Source organism: Ursus arctos, unplaced genomic scaffold (assembly GCF_023065955.2).
Source record: "Ursus arctos isolate Adak ecotype North America unplaced genomic scaffold, UrsArc2.0 scaffold_5, whole genome shotgun sequence".
NCBI lineage: Eukaryota > Metazoa > Chordata > Mammalia > Carnivora > Ursidae > Ursus > Ursus arctos.
The window spans coordinates 11361303-11382699 of NW_026623067.1; the positions used below are offsets into that span (position 1 = coordinate 11361303).

General features: G+C 40.4%; 1 protein-coding gene across 1 annotated transcript; it reads right to left on the bottom strand.

The window, feature by feature from the left end:
- Positions 1–20079: 20079 nt before the first annotated feature.
- On the bottom strand, positions 20080–21027 carry LOC113261464 (olfactory receptor 56). Its single transcript, XM_026507586.1, has one exon. It carries the CDS (start codon positions 21025–21027, stop codon positions 20080–20082), a length of 948 nt encoding a protein of 315 aa, XP_026363371.1.
- Positions 21028–21397: the final 370 nt, after the last annotated feature.

Below are 21397 nucleotides of genomic sequence, written 5' to 3' on the forward strand. Positions count from 1 at the left end.
GCAGAAACCCCTGCCCACACCATATCTCCCAGACCAGAGAGTTCTGCAGGGCTTCAGTTCTAGTGGAAGTAGTATCAGATCTCATTTAATAAGCACCCCAGAGCACACCTAGTTAAAACTCACCACATTCAATGGTCTAAAACCTTTGGGATACAGCAAAAGCAATCCTAAGAGGGAAATACATTGCAATACAGGCCTATCTCAAGAAGCAAGAAAAATCTCAAATAAGCAACCTAACCTTACACCTAAAGGAGCTAGGTAAAGAGCAATGAACAAAGCCTGAAGCCAAAAGAAGGAATGAAATATAAAGATCAGAGCTGATATATAAGTAATATATAAAAAGTATCTAAAAAGAAATAGACCAGTTCAATAAAACCAAGAGCTGGTTCTTTGAAAAATTAATAAATTTGATAAACCTCTAGCCAGACTTATCAAAAGGAAAAGAGAAAGGATCCAAATAAATAAAATCAGAAATGAGAGAGGAGAGATCACAGCCGATTCCACAAAAATACAATTATAAAAGAATATTATGTTGAGAATTCATTCTTTCTGATAGCTAAGTAATATTCCATTGTATATATGGACCACAACTTCTTAATCCAGTCATCTGTTGAAGGGCATCTCGGCTCCTTCCACGATTTAGCTATTGTGGACATTGCTGCTATGAACATTGGGGTGCATATGGCCCTTCTCTTCACTACATCTGTATCTTTGGGGTAAACACCCAGTGGTGCAATGGCTGGATCATAGGGTAGCTCAATTTTTAACTCCACACTGTTTTCCAAAGGGGCTGTACCAACTTGCATTCCCACCAATACTGTAGGAGAGATCCCCTTTCTCCACATCCTCTCCAACATTTGTTTCTTGCCTTGTCCATTTTTACCATTCTAACTGGCATAAGGTGGTATCTCAGTGTGGTTTTGATTTGAATTTCCTTGATGGCTAATGATTTTGAACATTTTTTCATGTGTCTGTTAGCCATTTATATGTCTTTGTCGGAAAAGTGTCTGTTCATGTCTTCTGCCCGTTTTTTTATTTGATTATTTGTTTCTCGTGTATTGAGTGTGAGAAGTTCTTTGTAGATCTTGGATACCAGTCTTTTATCTGTAGAGTCATTGAATTTAAATTAAAGAAAAAACAGTATGGTATTGGCAGAAGAATAGACACATGGATCAATGGAACAGAATAGAAAACCCAGAGGGACTTTTGAGGCAAGATGGCGGAGGAGTAGGGATCCTGCTTCAATAGGTCACCTAAATTTAGCTGGATAGCCACCAAACCATTCTGACCACCCACAAAATCAGCCTGAGATATAAGAATATATATCTGGATCTCTACAAGCAGAAAAACTCCACCAGTCACAAGGTATGAAGGGCAGAGTCATGAATCTGGGCAGATATGGGAAGATAAACAGAAGGGGGATGGAGCCACCATAAGCTGGCGCCTTGAAAGTAATATAACACTGAGGCGCAAAAGCGTCCTGTGCTGGGAACTGGGCACAAACTTGCAGAGCAATAGTGATGGGGAAAGGGCTTTAGAACTGCCTCCAGACAGGATCCACAAACTGCAGGCGCACATGCAAGAACCCAAGGAGGTTCATGATTTTAGAAGAACAAAGGGCAGACACAAGCCCCGTGCTGGGGGTAGAACTCTAGGAGAGTTCCAGTGGGCATGCACCACTGGGGAAGGCTGCAGTTTTTAGCAGTGCATACAGAAACAGAGACTGTGTGTCCTGGAGGGCTCAGTGAAGAGCAGACTGTGATTTCTCTGCTCTGGGACAGAGGTTTGTGTGAGGCCATTTTTGCTATGACTCTCAGAAGAGATGTGGAAAGCTGCCAGAGAACAAAAGCTCAAAAAGTTAGTGTCCACTGATCACCTCCCCTGACAGGGGCAGGGAAACTCTGCCCAAGCAGAGTTGCCTGAGTAACAGCATGGCAGCCCTCCCCCCAACAGAAGACAGGCTGGAAGAATAACAGGATGACAAACCTAAGGTCCCCATAACACAGGTGCCTATTGCTTGGGTCATGGTTATTACTTTGGACTCTTTACATTCCCTCAACCACCCCTCAGCAAAGTGACTAAGAGGAGGAAACCCCAACAAAGAAAAGAACCAGAGACTATGGTCTCTGCCACAGACGTAATGGATATGGATACAAGCAAGATGTCAGAGTTAGATTACAGAGTAGCAATTATGAACTTGATATCTAGGGTTGAGAAAAATATTAGCAGCAATATAGAATCCCTAAGGGAAGAAATGAGATCTAATCAGGTCAAACTTAAAAATGCTATGAATGAGATACAGTCTAAACTGGATGCCCTGACAACAAGGGTAAATGAGGCAGAAGAAAGAATTAGTGAGCTAGAAGATAAGATGATACAAAGGAAGGAAGCCTAGGAGTCTTGGATAAACAACTAGAAGCCCATGAGAACAGACTTAGAGATATCAATAATGCCATGAAACTTTCCAATGTGAAAATTATTGGGATCCCTGAGGGGGTGGAGAGAGAGAGGAGACTAGAAAGAATGTTTGAGCAATTCGTAGCTGAGAACTTCCCCAATCTGGGTAAGGAACAAGCATTCATGTCCAAGAGGCAAAGAGGACTCCTCCCAAGATCAATAAGAACAGACCAATGCCCCAGCATATAATAGTAAAACTTGCAAATCTTGGAACCAAGGAAGCTATCCTGAGAGAGAGGGAAAAGATTTCTTACATACAGAGACAGGAACATCAGAATAATATCAGACCTGTCCACAGAGACCTTTCAAGCCAGAAAGGGATTGCAAGACATATTCAGGGTACTAAATGAGAAGAACATGAAGCCAAAAAAATTTATCCAGAAAGGTTGTCTTTCAGAATGGATCAGGAACAAGGAGCTTCCAGGACCAGTGGAAACTGAAAGAATATGTAAACACCAAGCCAGCCGTGCAAGAAATATTAAGGGGAATTCTATAAAAGAAGAAAGACCCAAAGAATAATATTGACCAGAAATTTACAGAGATGATCTATAGGAATAGGGACATCACAGGCAACATGATGGCACTAAAATCATCTTTCAATAGTCACTCTCAATGTGAATGGCCAAAATGATCCCATGAAATGGCACAGGGTGGTAGATTGGATAAAAAGACATGACCCATCCATATGCTGTCTATAAGAGACTCATTTTGAACCTAAAGATACCTCCAGATTGAAAGTGAGAGGATAGAGAACTATTTCTCATGCCAACAGACCTTGAAAGAAAGGTGGGGTAACAATTCTCATATCAGACAAATTAGATTTTAAACCAAAGACCATAGGAAGAGATGGAAAGGGACACTATCATTCTTAAAGGGTCTATCCAACAAGAAAATCTAACAATTATAAATATCTATGCCCCCAACACGGAAGCAGCCAACTACATAAGCCAGATGTTAAGCAAAATAAAGAATCATATTGATAACAATAATTTAATAGTAGGAGACCTCAACACTCCACTTTCAGCAATGGGCAGAACTTCAAAGCAGAAGATCAACAAAGACACAAGAGTTTTGAATGGCACATTGGACCCGATGGACTTTGTAGATATATAAGGATTTCCATGCTAAAACTATTCCATTCTGAAACTACAGAATACTCATTTTTCTTGAATGCACATGGAACTTTCCCCAGAACAGACCACATACTGGGTCACAAAGGAGGTCTCAACTGATATTTAAAAAAATGAGACTATTCCCTGAAATTCTCAGACAACAATGCCTTGAAACTGGAACTCAATCACAAGAAAAAATTTGGAAGGAATGCAAACATTTGGAAGCTAAAGACCATCCTGCTTAAGAATGTTTGGGTCAGGGGCGCCTGGGTGGCACAGCAGTTAAGCATCTGCCTTCGGCTCAGGGCGTGATCCCGGCATTCTGGGATCGAGCCCCACATCAGGCTCCTCTGCTGGGAGCCTGCCTCTTCCTCTCCCACTCCCCCTGCTTGTGTTCCTTCTCTCACTGGCTGTCTCTATCTCTGTCGAATAAATAAATAAAATCTTAAAAAAAAAAAAAAAGAATGTTTGGGTCACCCAGGAAATCAAAGAACTTAAACAGTTCATGTAAACCAATGAGAATGGAAACACATCAGTCCAAAACCTATGGGATAATGCAAAATCCTAAGGGGGAAATACATAGCCATCCAAGCCTCACTCAAAAAAGTGAAAAAATCCTTAATGCACAAGCTAACCTTACACCTAAAGGAGCTGGAGAAAGAACAGCAAACAAAACCTAAACCAAGCAGGAGAAGATAAATAATAAAGATTAGAGCAGAGATCAATGAAATAGAAACCAGAAAAACAGTAGAGCAGATCAAAGAAACTGGAAGCTGGTTCTTTGAAAGAATTAATAAGATCAATAAACCTCTGGCCAGACTTATGTAAACGAAAAGAGAAAAGACCCAAATTAATAAAATCATGAATGAAAGGGGAGAAATCACAACTAATGCCAAGGAAATAGAAACAATTATTAGAAATTATGACCAGCAACTATATGCCAACAAATTAAGCAACCTCCAAGAAATGCATGTCTTCCTGGAAACTTATAAACTACCAAGACTAAAACAGGAAGAAATAGATAATCTGAATAGACCAATTACCAGTAACAAAATTGAAGCAGTCATCAAAAACCTCCTGAAAAATGAGAGTCCAGGACCAGATGACTTCCCAGGGGAATTCTACCAAACATTTAGAGAAGAAATAGTACCTATTCTTCTGATGCTATTTCCAAAAAATAGAAGCAGAAGGAAAACTTCCAAACTCATCCTATGAGGCCAGCATTACCCTGATCACAAAACCAAGCAAAGACCCCATCAAAAAGGAGAACTACAGACCAATATCCCTAATGAACATGGATGCCAAAGTTCTCAACAATATCCTAGCCAATAGGAACCAACAGTACATTAAAAGGATTATTCATCACTACCAGGTGGAATTTATTCCTTGGATGCAAGGGTGATTCAACATTTGCAAATTAATCAACATGATCTGTCACATTAAGAAAAGAAGAGACAAGAACTATATTATCCTCTCAATTGATGCAGAAAAAGTGTTTGACGAAATACAGCACCCTTTCCTGATTAAAACTCTTCAGAGTGTAGGGATAGCGGGAACATTCCTCAATTTCATAAAAACCATCTATGAAAAGCCCACAGCAAATATCATTCTCAATGGGGAAAAGCTGAGAGCTTTTCCCTTAAGATCAGGAACACCACAAGGAACTCCACTCTCCATTATTGGTCAACACAGGACTAGAAGTCCTAGCATCAGCAATCAGAAAGAAAAAGAAATAAAAAGCATTCAAATTGGCAAAGAAGATGTCCAACTCTCTGTCTTCACAGATGACATGATATTTTATGTGGAAAACCCAAAAGATTCCACCCCCAAATGACTAGAATCACACAGCAATGCAGTGATGTTGCAGGATACAAAATCAATGCACACATATCAGTTGCTTTTCTATACACTAGCAATGTAATTGTAGAAAAAGAAATTAAGGAATCCATTCCATTTACAACAGCACCAAAAACCATAAGATATCTAGGAATAAACCTAACCAAAGAGGTAAAAGATCTATACTCTAGAAATACAGAAGACTTATAAAAGAAATTGAGGAAGAAACAAATGGATGGAAAAACATTCCATGCTCATTGATTGGAAGAATAAACATCATTAAAATGTCTATGCTAGCCAGAGCGATCTATACTTTCAATGCTGGAACAAATAATCCTAAATTTATATGGAACCAGAACAGACACAGAATTGCCAGGAGAATGTTGAAAAAGAAAACCAAAGCAGGAAGCATCACGTTGCCTGACTTCAAGCTGTATTACAAAACTGTGATCACCAAGACACCATGGTACTGGCACAAAAACAGACACAGAGATAAATGGAGCAGAAAAGAAACCCCAGAAATGGACCCTCAACTCTATGGTCAATTAATCTTCCACAAAGCAGGAAATAATATCCAATGGATAAAGGACAGTCTCTTCAATAAATGGTGCTGGGAAAATTGGACAGCCACATGCAGAAGAATAAAACTGGACCATTCTTTTACACCATACACAAAAATAAACTCAAAATGGATGAAAGACCTCAATGTGAGACAGGAATCCATCAAAATTCTAGAGGAGAACATACTCAGTAACTATTTGACATTGGCCTCAGCAACTTCTTTCAAGACACATCTCCAGAAACAAAAGAAAAAATGAACTTTGGGGACTTCATCAAGATAAAAAGTTTCTGCACAGCCAAGGAAACAGTCATCAAAACAAAGAGGCAACCCACAGAAAGGGAGAAGATATTTGCAAATGAAACTACAGGTAAAAGGCTGGTATCCAAGATCTATAAAGAACTTCTCAAAGTCAATACATGAGAAACAAATAATCAAATCAAAAAATGGGCAGAAGATATGAACAGACACTTTTCCAATGAAGACATACAAATAACTAACAGACACATAAAAAATGTTCAAAATCATTAGCCATCAGGGAAATTCAAATCAAAACTACATTGAGATACCACTTACACCAGTTAGAATGGCAAAAATTGACAAGACAAGGAACAACAAATGTTGGAGAGGATGTGGAGAAAGGGGAACCCTCTTACACTGTTGGTGGGAATGCAAGTTGGTACAGCCCCTTTGGAAAACAGTGTGGAGGTCCCTCAAAAAGTTAAAAATTGAGCTACCCTATGATCCAGCAATTGCACTACTGGGTATTTACTCCAAAGATACAGATGTAGTGAAGAGAAAGGCCATATGCACCCCAATAGCAACATTGTCCACAACAGCTAAACTGTGGAAGGAGCCGAGAAGCCCTTCAACAGTTGACTGTATTAAGAAGATGTGGTCCATACATACAATGGAATATTACTCAGCCATCAGAAAGAATGATTACCCAACATTTGCAGCAACATGGATGGGACTGGAGGAGATTATGCTAAGTGAAATAAGTCAAGCAGATAAAGACAATTATCATATGGTTTCACTCATTTATGGAACATAGGAAATAGCAGGAGATCGGTAGGACAAGGAAGGGAAGAAGGGGGGGTAAAGAGAAGGGGGAATGAACCATGAGAGACTATGGACTCTGGAAAACAAACTGAGGGCTTCAGAGTGGAGGGAGGTTGGATATTGGGATAGGCCAGTGATGGGTATTAAGGAGGGCATGTATTGCATGGGGCACTGGGTGTTATACGCAAATAATGAATCATGGAACACTACATCAAAAACTAAGGATGTACTGTACGGTGACTAACATAACATAATATAAATTTTTTTTTAAAAAGGCACATCTCCAAAGGCAAGGGAAACAAAAGCAAAAATGAACCTTTGGGACTTCATCAAGATCAAAAGCTTCTGCACAGTGAAGAAACTGTCAATAAAACTAAAAGGCAACCTATGGAATAGAAGAAGATATTTACAAATGATATTACAGAGAAAGGGATGGTATCCAAGATCTAAAATGTACTTCTCAAACTTAACAACCAAAAAACAAAGAATCCAGTCAAGAAACGAGTAGAAGATATGAACAGACACTTCTCCAAAGAAGGCATATGAGTGACCAATAGACACATGAAAAAATGTTCATCAGTAGTCATCAGGGAAATTCAATCAAAACCACATTGAGATACCATATAACACAAGTTAAAATGGCAAAAATTAACAAGGCAGGAAACAACAAATGTTGGAGAGGTCGTGGAGAAAAGGGAACCCTTTTACACTGTTGGTGGGAATGCAAGCTCGTACAGCCACTTTGGAAAACAGTATGGAGGTTCCTTAAAAAGTTAAAAATAGAGCTACCATATGACCCAGCAATTGCACTACCTACTAGGTATTTACCATAAAGATACAGATGTAGTGAAAAGAAGGGGCACATGCACCTCAATGTTCATAGCAGCAATGTCTGTAATAACCAAACTGTGGAAGGAGCTGAGATGCCCTTCAACAGATGAATGGATAAAGAAGATGGGTTCATTTTTACAATGCAATATTACTCAGCCATCAGAAAGGATGAATACCTACCATTTGCATCGACATGGATGGAACTAGAGGGGATTATGCTAAGTGAAATAAGTCAAGCAGAGAAAGACAATTACCATATGGTTTCACTCGTATATGGAACGTAAGCAATAGCACAGAGGACATTAGGGGAAGGAAGGGAAAACTGGAGGGGGAGAAATCAGAGGGCAAGATGAACCATTAGAGACTATGGACTCCAGGAAACAATCTGAGAGTTTCAGAGAGGAGGGGGGTTGGAAATAGGGTAGCCAGGTGATGGGTATTAAGGAGGGCACATGTGGTAATGAGCACTGTGTGTAGTATACAAATAATGGATCATTTTTTAAAGATTTTATTTATTTATTTGACAGACAGAGAGACAGCCAGCAAGAGAGGGAACACAGGCAGGGGGAGTGGGAGAGGAAAAAGCAGGCTCCCAGTGGAGGAGCCTGATATGGGGCTCGATCCCAGGACTCTGGGATCATGCCCTGAGCAGAAGGCAGACGCTTAACACTGAGCCACCCAGGCACCCCTAAATAATGAATCATTGAACGCTACATGAAAAACTAATGATGTATGGTATGATGACAAACATAATGTAACTTTTTTTAAAAAAACCCAGAAATGAGTACACAACTATATGGGCAATTAATCATTGATGAAGCAGGAAAGAATATCCAATGGGGGAGAGACAGTCTCTTCAACAAGAGATGCTGGAAAAAAATTGGTTACCTATAGGCAGAAGGATGGAACTGGGCCACTTACTTACACCATACACAAAAATAAATTCAAAATGGTTGGAAAGACCTTGGGGCACCTGGGCGGCACAGCGGTTAAGCATCTGCCTTTGGCTCAGGGCGTGATCCCGGCGTTATGGGATCGAGCCCCACATCAGGCTCCTCCGCTATGAGCCTGCTTCTTCCTCTCCCACTTCCCCTGCTTGTGTTCCCTCTCTCGCTGGCTGTCTCTCTCTCTCTGTCAAATAAATAAATAAAATCCTTTTTTTAAAAAAATGGTTGGGGGGCGCCTGGGTGGCACAGCGGTTAAGTGTCTGCCTTCAGCTCAGGGCGTGATCCCGGCATTATGGGATCGAGCCCCACATCAGGCTCTTCTGCTATGAGCCTGCTTCTTCCTCTCCCACTCCCCCTGCTTGTGTTCCCGCTCTCGCTGGCTGTCTCTCTCTCTGTCAAATAAATAAATATATAAAATCTTTAAAAAAAAATGGTTGGAAAGACCTAAATGTTAGAGCTGAAACCATAAAAATTCTAGAAGAAAACACAAGCAATACATTCTTTGACTTAGACATAGCAAATTCTTTCTAAATATGTCTCCTGAGGCAAGAGAAACAAAAGGAAAAATAAACTATTGGGTCTACATCAAAATAAAAAAGCCTCTACATAGCAAATAAAATAATCAACAAAATTAAAAGGAAACCTCAGAATGGGAGAAGATATTTGCAAATGGAATAACTGATAAAGGGTTAGTATCCAAAATCTACAAAGAACTTATAAAACTCAACACCCAAAGAAACAAATAATCCAATTAAAAAATGGACAGAAGACATGAACAGTCATTTTTCCAAAGAAGATATCTGGACGACCAACAGACAGATGAGAAGATGCTCAACATCACTCATCATCAGGGAAATACAAATCAAAACTACAATGAGATATCACCTCACACCTGTCATAATGACTAAAATCAACAACACAGGAAACAACAGATTTGGGTAAGGATGTGGGGAGAGGGGAACTCTCTTGCTACTGTTGGTGGGAATGGAAACTGTGAGGTCACTCTGGAAAACAATATGGAGGTTCCTCAAAAAATTAAAAATAGACTACTGTAAAATCCATCAATTGCACTGCTAGGTATTTAACAAAAGAATACAAAAATACTAATTCAAAGGGATACACACAGCCCTATGTTTATAGCAGCATTATCTACAACTATGAAAATGACCCAAATGTCCATTGACAGATGAATGAATAAAGAAGTAGTATCGGGAGAGAGGTTAAGATGGTGGAGGAGTAGGGGACCACTTTTTCAGACGGTCCCCTGAGTCGAGTTGGATAGGTACCAGACCAGCCTAAACATCCATGGAATCAGCCTGAGACGCAGGAAGATACATCTGGATGTCTACAAATGAACAACTCCAGTGCTGAGTGTTGAGGTACGAAGTGGGGAGCCGTGAAACCACGCACAGATACTGGAAGATAAATGGAAGGGGGAGGAGCTGCCACGTTTGGGCACCGGGAAGCGGTAGCCACCTGCACGGGGGAGCAGGGCAGACTCAAGGACAGCTCCCGGGAGAGAACAGACTGAGACCGTGAGCCGGGAGTGCATGCTACCAGACTTATCATGGAACTCTGGTGTGCTCACTGGAACCAGACTGAGACCCGGAGCTCTGGGAGCGTGCGGGGGTGGCTGGCGGTTGGCTGTATTACAAACACAAAGGACAGAGACGCGCTGGCCTTGGAAGTGAGAGCAGGGACGCTGGGAGTGGGGCGCACATCCCGGGACACTGCAGGGTTGAGCAGCACCAACAGAAACAGAGTTAAAGTGGCCAGATCATCAGTGGACAACACTCCGCGATCCCCTCTGTTCTGTGACAGAGGCTGAGATTCGGCCACTGCTGCTCTGACTCTCAGAAGAGGCACAGCAAACCGCCAGGGAAAGCCACCAGAGAACAAAAGCCTGGAAAGACCAGCTCACAAGGTGCCCATCCACATCCCCCCGCAGAGGGGACAGGGAAACTCTACCCAAACAGGGTTCCCTGAGTATCAGTGCGGCAGGCCCCTCCCCCAGAAAGCAGGCTGAAAAATCAAGAAGCCTACATCCCTAAGATCCCTATAAAACAAGGGCTCACGGCCTGGGTCTTGGTCAATAATTTGTTCTCTGGACAACCCCGCAATCTCTCCTCATCAGAATGAGGAGAAAGAGAAATCACCCCCAGCAAAGAAAAGACAATGAGTCTGGGGCCTCTGCCACACAACTATGGATATGGATATAACCAAATTATCAGAAATGGAGTTCAGAGTAACAATGGTCAAGATGATGTGTAGACTTGAAAAAAGTATTAACGAAAATGTTAATGAGAATATAGAATCTCTAAGGACAGAAATGGGAGCAAATCTTGCAGAAATTAAAAATTCTATGAGCCAAATGCAGGCAAAACTAGAGGCTCTGATGGCCAGGGTGAATGAGACAGAAGAACATATCAGTGAATTGGAGGATGGGTTAGTAGAAGAAAAAGCGAAAATAGAATCCGGACTTAAAAAATCCACACCCAAGAATGTAGGTTACGGGAGATTGATGACTCAATGAAACGTTCCAATGTCAAAATCATTGGCATCCCCCAGGGGGTGCAGAAAAACAGAGGTCTAGAAGAGATATTTGAACAAATTGTAGCTGAAAACTTCCCTAATCTAGCAAGGGAAACAAGCATTTGTATCCAAGAGGCAGAGAGGACCCCTCCCAAGCTCACCCATGACAAACCTACGCCACGTCACGTCATAGTGCATTTCACAAATATTAGATCCAAGGATACAGTATTGAAAGCGGCCAGGGCAAAGAAATTTCTCACGTACCAAGGCATAGGTACCAGAATTACGTCACCTGTCTACACAGACCAGGAATGAGGGAAAGGGTTGGGGGGGGGGCATTTTTAAAGCTCTTTCAGAGAAAAACATGCAGCCAAGGATCCTTTATCCAGCAAGGCTGTCATTCAGAATTGATGGAGAAAAAAAGACGTCCCAGAATCACTAGTCATTGACCAATTTTGTAACCATGAAACCAGCCCTACTGGAGATATTAAGTGGGGTTCTATAAAGGTAAAAAGGCCCCAAGAGTGATACAGAGCAGAAAGTCACAATGGATAGAAACAAAACATTACTGGCAACATGGCCTCATTAAAATCATATCTCTCAATATTCAGTCTCAATGTGAATGGCCTAAATGCTCCCATAAAATGACACGGGGTTGCAGATTGGATAAAAAGGCATGACCCATCCATTTGCTGTCTATAAGAGACCCATTTTGAACCTAAAGATACATTCAGACTGAAAGTAAAGGGATGGAATACCATATTTCATGCAAATGGACCTCAAAAGAAAGCTGTGGTAGCAATACTCATATCAGATAGATCAGATATTAAACTAAAGGCTATAGTTAGAGATACAGAAGCGCACTATATTAATCTTAGAGGATGTATCCAACAAGTGGATATGACAATTATAAATATATATGCCCCCAACAGAGGAGCACCAAGATACACAAGCCAACTCTTAAAAAAATAAAGAGACATATAGATAAAAATACATTAATAGTAGGGGACCACAACACCCCACAATCTGAAAAAGACAGAACACCCATGCAAAAACCCGACAAAGAAACAAAGGCTTTGAATGCCATACTCGATGACTTGGACCTCATAGATATATATAGAACACTACACCCCAGAACCAAAGAATACTCATTCTATTCTAATGCCCATGGAACATTCTCAAGAATAGACCATGTTCTGTGACACAAAACAGGTCTCAACCGATACCAAAAGATTGAAATTATCCCCTGCATATTCTCAGACCACAACGCTTTGAAAGTGGAACTCAATCACAAGGAAAAATTTGGAAGAAACTCAAACACTTGGAGACTAAGAACCATCCTGCTCAGGAATGATTCAATAAACCAGGAAATCAAAAATCAATTTAAACAATTTATGGAGACCATTGAGAATGAAAATACAACAATCCAAAACCTATGGGAAACTGCAAAGGCAGTCCTAAGGAGGAAAAACATAGCCATCCAAGCCTCACTCAAAAGAATAGAAAAATCTAAAATGCAGTTTTTATATTCTCACCTCAAGAAGCTGGAACAGCAACAGAGGGACAGGCCTAATCCACGCACAAGGAAGCAGTTGACCAAGATTAGAGCAGAAATCAATGAATTAGAAACCAGAAATACAGTAGAGCTGATCAACAGGACTAGAAGCTGGTTCTTTGAAAGAATTAATAACATGACAGAACACTGGCAAGACTTATCCAAAAGAACAGAGAAAGGACCCAAATTAATAAAATTATGAATGAAAAAAGAGAGCTCACAACCAACAACAATGAAATTGGAAGGATTACTCGAAACCTTTATCAACAGCTTTATGCCAATAAATTAGGCAACCTGGAAGAGATGGAGGCCTTCCTGGAACCCCATAAACTACCAAGACTGAAACAGAAAGAAATTGATTTTTTAAACATGCAAATTAATTATGAAGAGATTGAGTCAGTGATAAAAAAAAACCTTCCAAAATAAAACAGGCCTGGACGGTTTTCCTGGGGAATTCTACCAAACATTCAAAGAAGAAATAATACCTATTCTCCTAAAGCTATTTCAAAAAATAGAAACAGAAGGAAAGCTACCAAACTCATTCTATGAGGCCAATATTACATTGATACCCCAAACCAGGCAAAGACCCCCCAAAAAAGGAGAATTATAGACCGATTTCCCTAAAATATGTATGCCAAAATCCTCAACAAGATCCTGGCTAATAGAATCAAACTGTACGTTAAAGGATTATCCATCATGACCAATTGGGATTAATTCCTGGGATGCAAGGGTGGTACAAAATTCGCAAATCTATCAGTGTCTTAGATTTTATCAAAAAGAAAAATTCAGAAACCATATGATTCTCTCAATAGATGCATAAAAAGCATTTGACAAAATACAGCATCCTTTCCTGATTAAAACCGTTCAGAGTGTAGGAAATGGGTACATTTCTCAAGATCATAAAGGCGATCTATGAAAAACCTACAGCAAATATTATTCTCAATGGGGAAAAGCTGGAAGCCTTTCCCTTAAGATCAGGAACACGACAAGGATGCCCACTCTCACCACTATTATTCAACATAGTACCAGAAGTCCTGCGACAGCAGTCAGACAACAAAAACGTATAAAAGGTATCCAAATCGGCAAAGAAGAAGTCAAATTGTCTCTCTTTGCAGATGACATGATACTCTATATGGACAATCCAAAGGAATCCACTTCAGAACTACTAGAAATTATAGAGCAATTCAATAATGTGGCAGGATACAAAATCAATGCTCAGAAATCAGTTGCATTTCTATACACGAATAATGAGACTGAAGAAAGAGGAATTAGGGAATCCATCCCATTTACAATAGCACCAAAAATCATACGTTATCTCGGAATTAACTTAATGAGAGACGTAAAGGGTCTATATTATAGAAACTATAAATCACTTTTGAAAGACATTGAGGAAGACACAAAAAGATGGAAAAATATTCCATGCTCATGAATTGGAAGAATTAACATAGTTAAAATGTCCATGCTACCCAGAGCAATCTATACTTTCAATGCTATCCCGATCAAAATACCGATGACATTTTTCAAGGAACTGGAACAAATAGTCCTTAAATTTGTATGGAACCAGAAAAGGCCCCAAATCGCCAAAATACCATTGACATTTTTGAAAGAGCTGGAACAAACAACCCTTAAATTTGTGTGAAACCAGAAAGGCCCCGAATAACCAAGGAATTGTTGAAAAGGAGAAACAAAAGCTGCGGGCATCACGTTACAGGATTTCAAGCTGTACTACAAAGCTATGATCACAAAGACAGCATGTTACTGGCACAAAAACAGACACATAGACCAATGGAACAGAATAGAGAACCCAGAAATGGACTCTCGGCTCTTTGGGCAACTAATCTTTGATAATGCAGGAAAAAACATCTGGTGGAAAAAAAGACAGTCTCTTCAATAAATGGTGCTGGGAAAATTGGACAGCTACATGCAAAAGAATGAAACTTAACCTCTCTCACATCATACACAAAGATAAACTCCAAATGGATGAAAGACCTTGATGTGAGACAGGAATCCATCAAAATCCTAGAGGAGAACATAGGCAGCAACCTCTATGACATCGGCCACAGCAACCTTTTTCATGACACATCTCCAAAGGCAAGAGAAACAAAAGATAAAATGAACTTCTGGGACTTCATCAAGATAAAAAGCTTCTGCACAGCCAAGGAAACAGTCAACAAAACTAGGAGGCAGCCCACGGAATGGGAGAAGATATTTGCAAATGATGCTACAGATAAAGACTGGTATCCAAGATCTACAAAGAACTTCTCAAACTCAATACACGAGAAACAAATAAACAAATCATAAAATGGGCAGAAGATATGAACAGACACTTTTCCAATGATGACATACAAATGGCTAACAGACACATGAAAAAATGTTCAAACTCATTAGCCATCAGGGAAATTCAAAACAAAACCACACTAAGATACCACCTTATGCCAGTTAGAATGGCAAAAATTAACAAGGCAGGAAACAGCAATTGCTGGAGAGGATGTGGAGAAAGGGGATCGCTGCTACATTGTTGGCGGGAATGCAGGCTGCTGTAGCCACTCTGGAAAACAGTGTGGAGGTCCCTTAAAAAGTTAAAAATTGAGCTACCCTATGACCCAGCCATTGCAATACTGGGTCTTTACCCCAAAGATACAGACATAGTGAAGAGAAGGGCCATATGAACCCCAATGTCCATAGCAGCATTGTCCACAATAGCTAAATTGTGGAAGGAACCGAGATGCCCTTCAACAGATGACTGATTAAGAAGCTGTGCTCCAATTGAGGAAGATACAAGAAGATGGAAAAATATTCCATGCTCATGGATCGAAAGAATTAACATAGTTAAAATGTCCAAACTACCCAGAACAATCTACACTTTCAATGCTATCCCGATCAAAATACCGAGGACATTTTTCAAAGAACTGGAACAAATAGTCCTTAAATTTGTATGGAACCAGAAAAGGCCCCAAATCGCCAAGGAACTGTTGAAAAGGAAAAACAAAGCTTGGGGCATCAAAATGCCAGATTTCGACCTGTACTACAAAGCTGTGATCACAAAGACAGCATGGTACTGGCACAAAAACAGACACATAGACCAATGGAACAGAATAGAGAACCCAGAAATGGACTCTCAGCTCTTGGGCAACTAATCTTTGATAAAGCAGGAAAAAACATACAGTGGAAAAAGCCAGTCTCTTCAATAAATGGTGCTGGGAAAATTGGACAGCTACATGCAAAAGAATGACACTTGACCACTATCTCACACCATACACAAAAATAAACTCCAAATGGATGAAAGACCTTGATGTGAGACAGGAATCCATCAAAATCTTAGAGGAGAACACAGGCAGCAACCTATACAACATCGGCCAAAGCAACCTTTTCATGACACATCTCCAAAAGCAAGAGAAACAAAAGATAAAATGAACTTGTGGGCCCTCATCAAGATAAAAAGCTTCTGCACAGCCAAGGAAACAGTCAAAAAAACTAAGAGGCAGCCCATGGAATGGGAGAAGATATTTGCAAATGACACTACAGATAAAAGACTGGTATCCAAGATCTACAAAGAACTTCTCAAACTCAATACACAAGAAAAAAATAAATCATAAAATGGGCAGAAGATATGAACAGACACTTTTCCAATGATGACATACAAATGGTTAACAGACACATGAAAAAGTGTTCAAAATCATTAGCCATCAGGGAAATTCAAATCAAAACCACACTGAGACACCACCTTACACCAGTTGTAATAGCAAAAATAGACAAGGCAAGAAACAACAATTGTTGGAGAGGATGTTGAGAAAGGGGATCCCTCCAACATTGTTGGTCGGAATGCAGTTTGGTACAGCCACTCTGGAAAACAGTGTGGAGGTCCGTTAAGAAGTTAAAAATTGAGCTACCCTATGATCCAGCCATTGCACTACTGGGTGTTTACCCCAAAGATACAGACGTAGTGAAGAGAAGGGCCATATGCACCCCAATGTTCATAGCAGCATTGTCCACAATAGCTAAATCGTGGAAGGAGCTGAGATGCCCTTCAACAGATGACTGGATTAAGAAGTTGTGGTCCATGTATACAATGGAATATTACTCAGCTATCAGAAAGAACGAATTCTCAACATTTGCTGCAACATGGACGGGACTGGAGGAGATAATGCTAAGTGAAATAAGTCAAGCAGAGAAAGACAATTTTCATATGATTTCTCTCATGCATGGAGCATAAGAACTAGGAAGATCGGTTGGGGAAGAAAGGAATAAAGGAAGGGGGTTAAGCAGAAGGGGGAATGATGCATGAGAGACTATGGACTCTGAGACACAAACTGAGGGCTTCAGAGGGGAGGGAGTGCAGTAATGGGATAGACTGGTGATGGGTAGTAAGGAGGGCACGTATTGTGTGGTGCACTGGGTGTTATACGCAACTAAATCATTGAACTTTACATCAGAAACCAAGGATGTACTGTATGGTGACTAACATAATATAATTTAAAATTTTTTTTTAAAAAAGAAGTGGCATGGATATACAATGGAATATTACTCAGCCATCAAAAAAGAATGAATGCTTGCCATTTGCAATGACATGGATGGAGCTAGAAAGTATAAGGCTAAGTGAAATAATCAGTCAGAAAAAGACAAATATCACATTATTTCACTCATATGTGGGATTTAAGAAACAAAACCAACCAGCTAAGTGGAAAAAAGAAAGAGGGGTTAAGCCAAAAAACAGACTCTTCTTTTTCTTTAAGATGTATTTATTTATTTGAGGTGTGGGGGGGAGCAGAGAGAGAGAACAGACTCCCCGCTGAGCAGAAAGCCTGATGAGGGACTCAATTTCAAGACCCTCAGATCATGACCTGAGCCAAAGGCAGACACTTAACTGACTGAGCCACCCAGAGAGCTCCCTTTTTTAAAGATTTTATTTATTTATTTGGGGGCAGAGCAAAGAGAGGAGAAACAGACTCAACTTGAGAGAGTAAACTGATGGTTACCAGAGGGGAGGGGAGTGGGGGATGGGTCAAATAGTTGATGGGAATTAAGGAGGGCATCTATTGTAATGAGCACAGGGTGTGATAAGTAGATATTGCATCATTATATTGTACATCTGAAACTAATATTACACTTTAGTTTAACTAACTGGAATGCAAATACAAACTCTAAAAAAGAGAATAGTTACACATTGGTATGTTGTTGTTTGTGTTTAACAGAAATTCAAACATTAAGTGGTCTGGAAACTGACTAGCCGAAAGTGTAGACTGTGCCAATTGTTAAGTTATTGTCTCACTCCAAACTCTATACTCCAACTTGTGATGCTGCTGCTGCCTTGTCATGAGGTGTGAATTCAGATATGCCAATAGGGGCACTAGAAGAAGACTGTAGGTCTTGGGATCGAGCCCCATATCAGGCTCCCTGCTCCGCTGGGGGCCTGCTTCTTCCTCTCCCACTCCCCCTGACTGTGTTCCCTCTCTCACTGGCTGTCTCTCTCTCTGTGAAATAAATAAATAAAATCGTTTAAAAAAAGAAAGAAAGAAACTCACTTTTTCACTATTCCTAGTTTTTCCCTATCACGATTATCCCCGCAGTGTTTCTTCATCCTTCATTCTTCATCTTGGCAGTTGGTTCCACTTTGCAAATTTTATTTTCACACACACAGAAAGAGTCTCATCCTGTCCCTCAGAAGAACAAGCAGCACTGAGCAGCACCTATCCTTTGGCAGTCTGCTGACAGAGACTCCTATGAACTGGGGGACAAGAACTAACCTTACGTCACCCACTTGTCAGAAGTCTGGGACCCAAGCAAGCCCCTCTCATTAAGTTGGCCTGGGCAGTCTTCTCTGAGGTCTGGGAGAGACCTCCACAGGGCTCCTTCTGAGGTAGGAATACGAGCTGGTGGGTGCCCACTCCTCAGACCTTTAGGCTCCAACTCTCCAAGTTTTAAAACCCTAACCTTTCCCTTTACAGCCCCAGGCCTAAGAATTAGTTAGATTTTTTTCCCCCTGCAGTAATCCTTAGCGTTCTTGTTTTGCCATTTCAATTCTCAAATATCTGGTTAACAACTTTTATATTACATATTTTCTGGTAAAATAAATAATGTGGTTTTATTCCTGAATGGACACTGTTATGTAAGTTTTAAAATAATGGCTTCACTTCTGTATTTCCATTCTAATCGTCATCCTTTTAAAGAGATACAGTTTTACTGTTGCAGAACATGAGGTACAGAAATAATCACAGCTAGCACAGCACACTTGGCATGTGAATAGTGCTTCAAAAAATGCTTTCATGCATATTATCTCATTTGAGATTTTCTTCTTGCATTCATTCAGTAAGGTTTTATTGAGCAATTGCAATTTATAAGGCACAGAGTCACATACTGGAAATATGCAAGTAATTTTTTTCTCTTTTTTTTTGGATTTTCAATTTTTTACAATTTTTAAATTCAATTTAGTTAACATATAGTATATTATTAGTTTCAGGGGTAGAATTTAGTGATTCACCACTTCTATAGAAAACCCAGTGCTCATTAATGCCATCCTTAATGCCCATCACCCAATTACCCCATCCCCTCCCGCTCCTCCCCTCCAGCCACCCTCAGTTGGTTTCCTATAGTTAACAGTCTCTTATGGTTTGCCTACCTCTCTGTTTTCATCTCATTTTATTTTTCCCTCCCTTCCCCTATGTTCATCTATTTTGTTTCTTAATAGAAAATATGCAGGTAATTCCTAAACTATAGGGATATATTTACATTTCCTAAAGGAAAATTTATAAACCCTCTAATGCAGCATGGGAGCAGGCTAGGAACCAACAATAAGGAATTATAGAGACTCAATTTCTGCCATCTAGGAAATTTCCACTTAAACTGTCCATACTTGTTAATCTGAATCATCAATTAAATAATATAGAAGGTATGTGAAGGGAAAAGAACAGTGCCAGCAATTAAAGCACTCAATAAAACAGTTATAACCAAGAAGAATTATGAAATAGGTAGATGTAATTCAAAATTTTAAAAATTATTAATAATGACAACAATATCAATGCATTGTTTCTTCATGAGGCTTTAGATTTACATGTACTGATCCCTGTGAGGCAGGGGCAGGTGTCATGATTCTCTTTTACTGATGAGGAAACAGACACTCAAAAAAGGTGAGCGACTTACCAGTGTTATGCAACCAAGAGATGGCAACACCAAGCACCAGATGCTGTTGCTTCAGTGCTGGCTGCCAATCCTGCAATGGCCCATCCCCTTCCTCAGGGCCCCCACCACCTCCTGGTTTCTCAAGCTATAAATGAGGGGGTTGAGCATAGGAGTAAGGACTGTGTAGAAGATAGAGACCACCTTGTCATGGCTAGGGGCCCGGTAGCGCCGAGGCCTCAGGTAAATGAACATGGCTGCTCCATAGAAGAGGGAGACAGCTGTCAGATGGGAGGAACAGGTGGCCAGGGCCTTTTTACGAGCCTGAGCAGAGCGCATGTGGAGCACAGCCCTTAGGATGTGAGCATAGGAGGCCACAATGATGGAGAAGGGAAGGAGCAGCATAAAGACACAGCAAGCAAAGAGCAGGGTGTCAAAAAGGGATGTGTCTGTACAGGCCAGTTTTAATAAAGCTGGCACCTCACAGAAGAAATGATCCACATTTCTTGAGCCACAGTAAGGTAAGCTCATGGCTGCCACCATCTGTATAATTCCATCTAGTATCCCAAAGGCCCAGGAACTCCCAGCAATCTGGAAGCAGACCCTCTGACTCATGAGGACAGGATAGTGAAGTGGGTGGCTAATGGCCACATAGCGGTCATAAGACATGAGTCCCAGCAAGAGCCCCTCAGATCCCACAAGAGAGACAAAAAAGCCAATTTGTATGCCACAACCCACAAAGGAGATGGAGTTCCTGCCAGAGAGAAAGTTGACTGCCATCTTTGGTGTGATATTACAGACCAACATGAGGTCCATGAGGGAAAGCTGACTGAGGAAGAAGTACATGGGTTTGTGAAGTCGAGGATCTATGTAGATGAGGAAGAGGAGGAGAACATTCCCACAGAGAGCCACTGTGAAGATCACCATAATCACAGAGAAGAGGACAAGATCAGTCTGGCTATGAGAAAAGATGCCCAAGAGGATGAAACCATCTATAGATGATCGATTCAACCATATCCCCATGGCTCAGTTGTTCACAATCACCTGAGAACATGAACAGAGAAATTCTGAGATTGAGTAACATGTCTTTATTTATCTCTGACTTCTTCAGTCAGTTGTATCTTTTGTAACTCATCAAAGCTCAACAACATGTGGTTTGAAACATAAATAAGGTGCTCTTTCATATTCCCATGATGTGGATTATAGGATCTTTGCTAGCTTATAGAATTGGACCACATATCTATATTTGTATGTATCCATATCAAAAATAATAGGAACTGAATTATTTTCTGTGTCACAAGACCGTGGAACAATCCTCCTGTAGCAGGAAAATATTGGTTTTTCCCTATATGACATGATTCTTTTTATCTGGGACTACACAAACTAAGTAAAC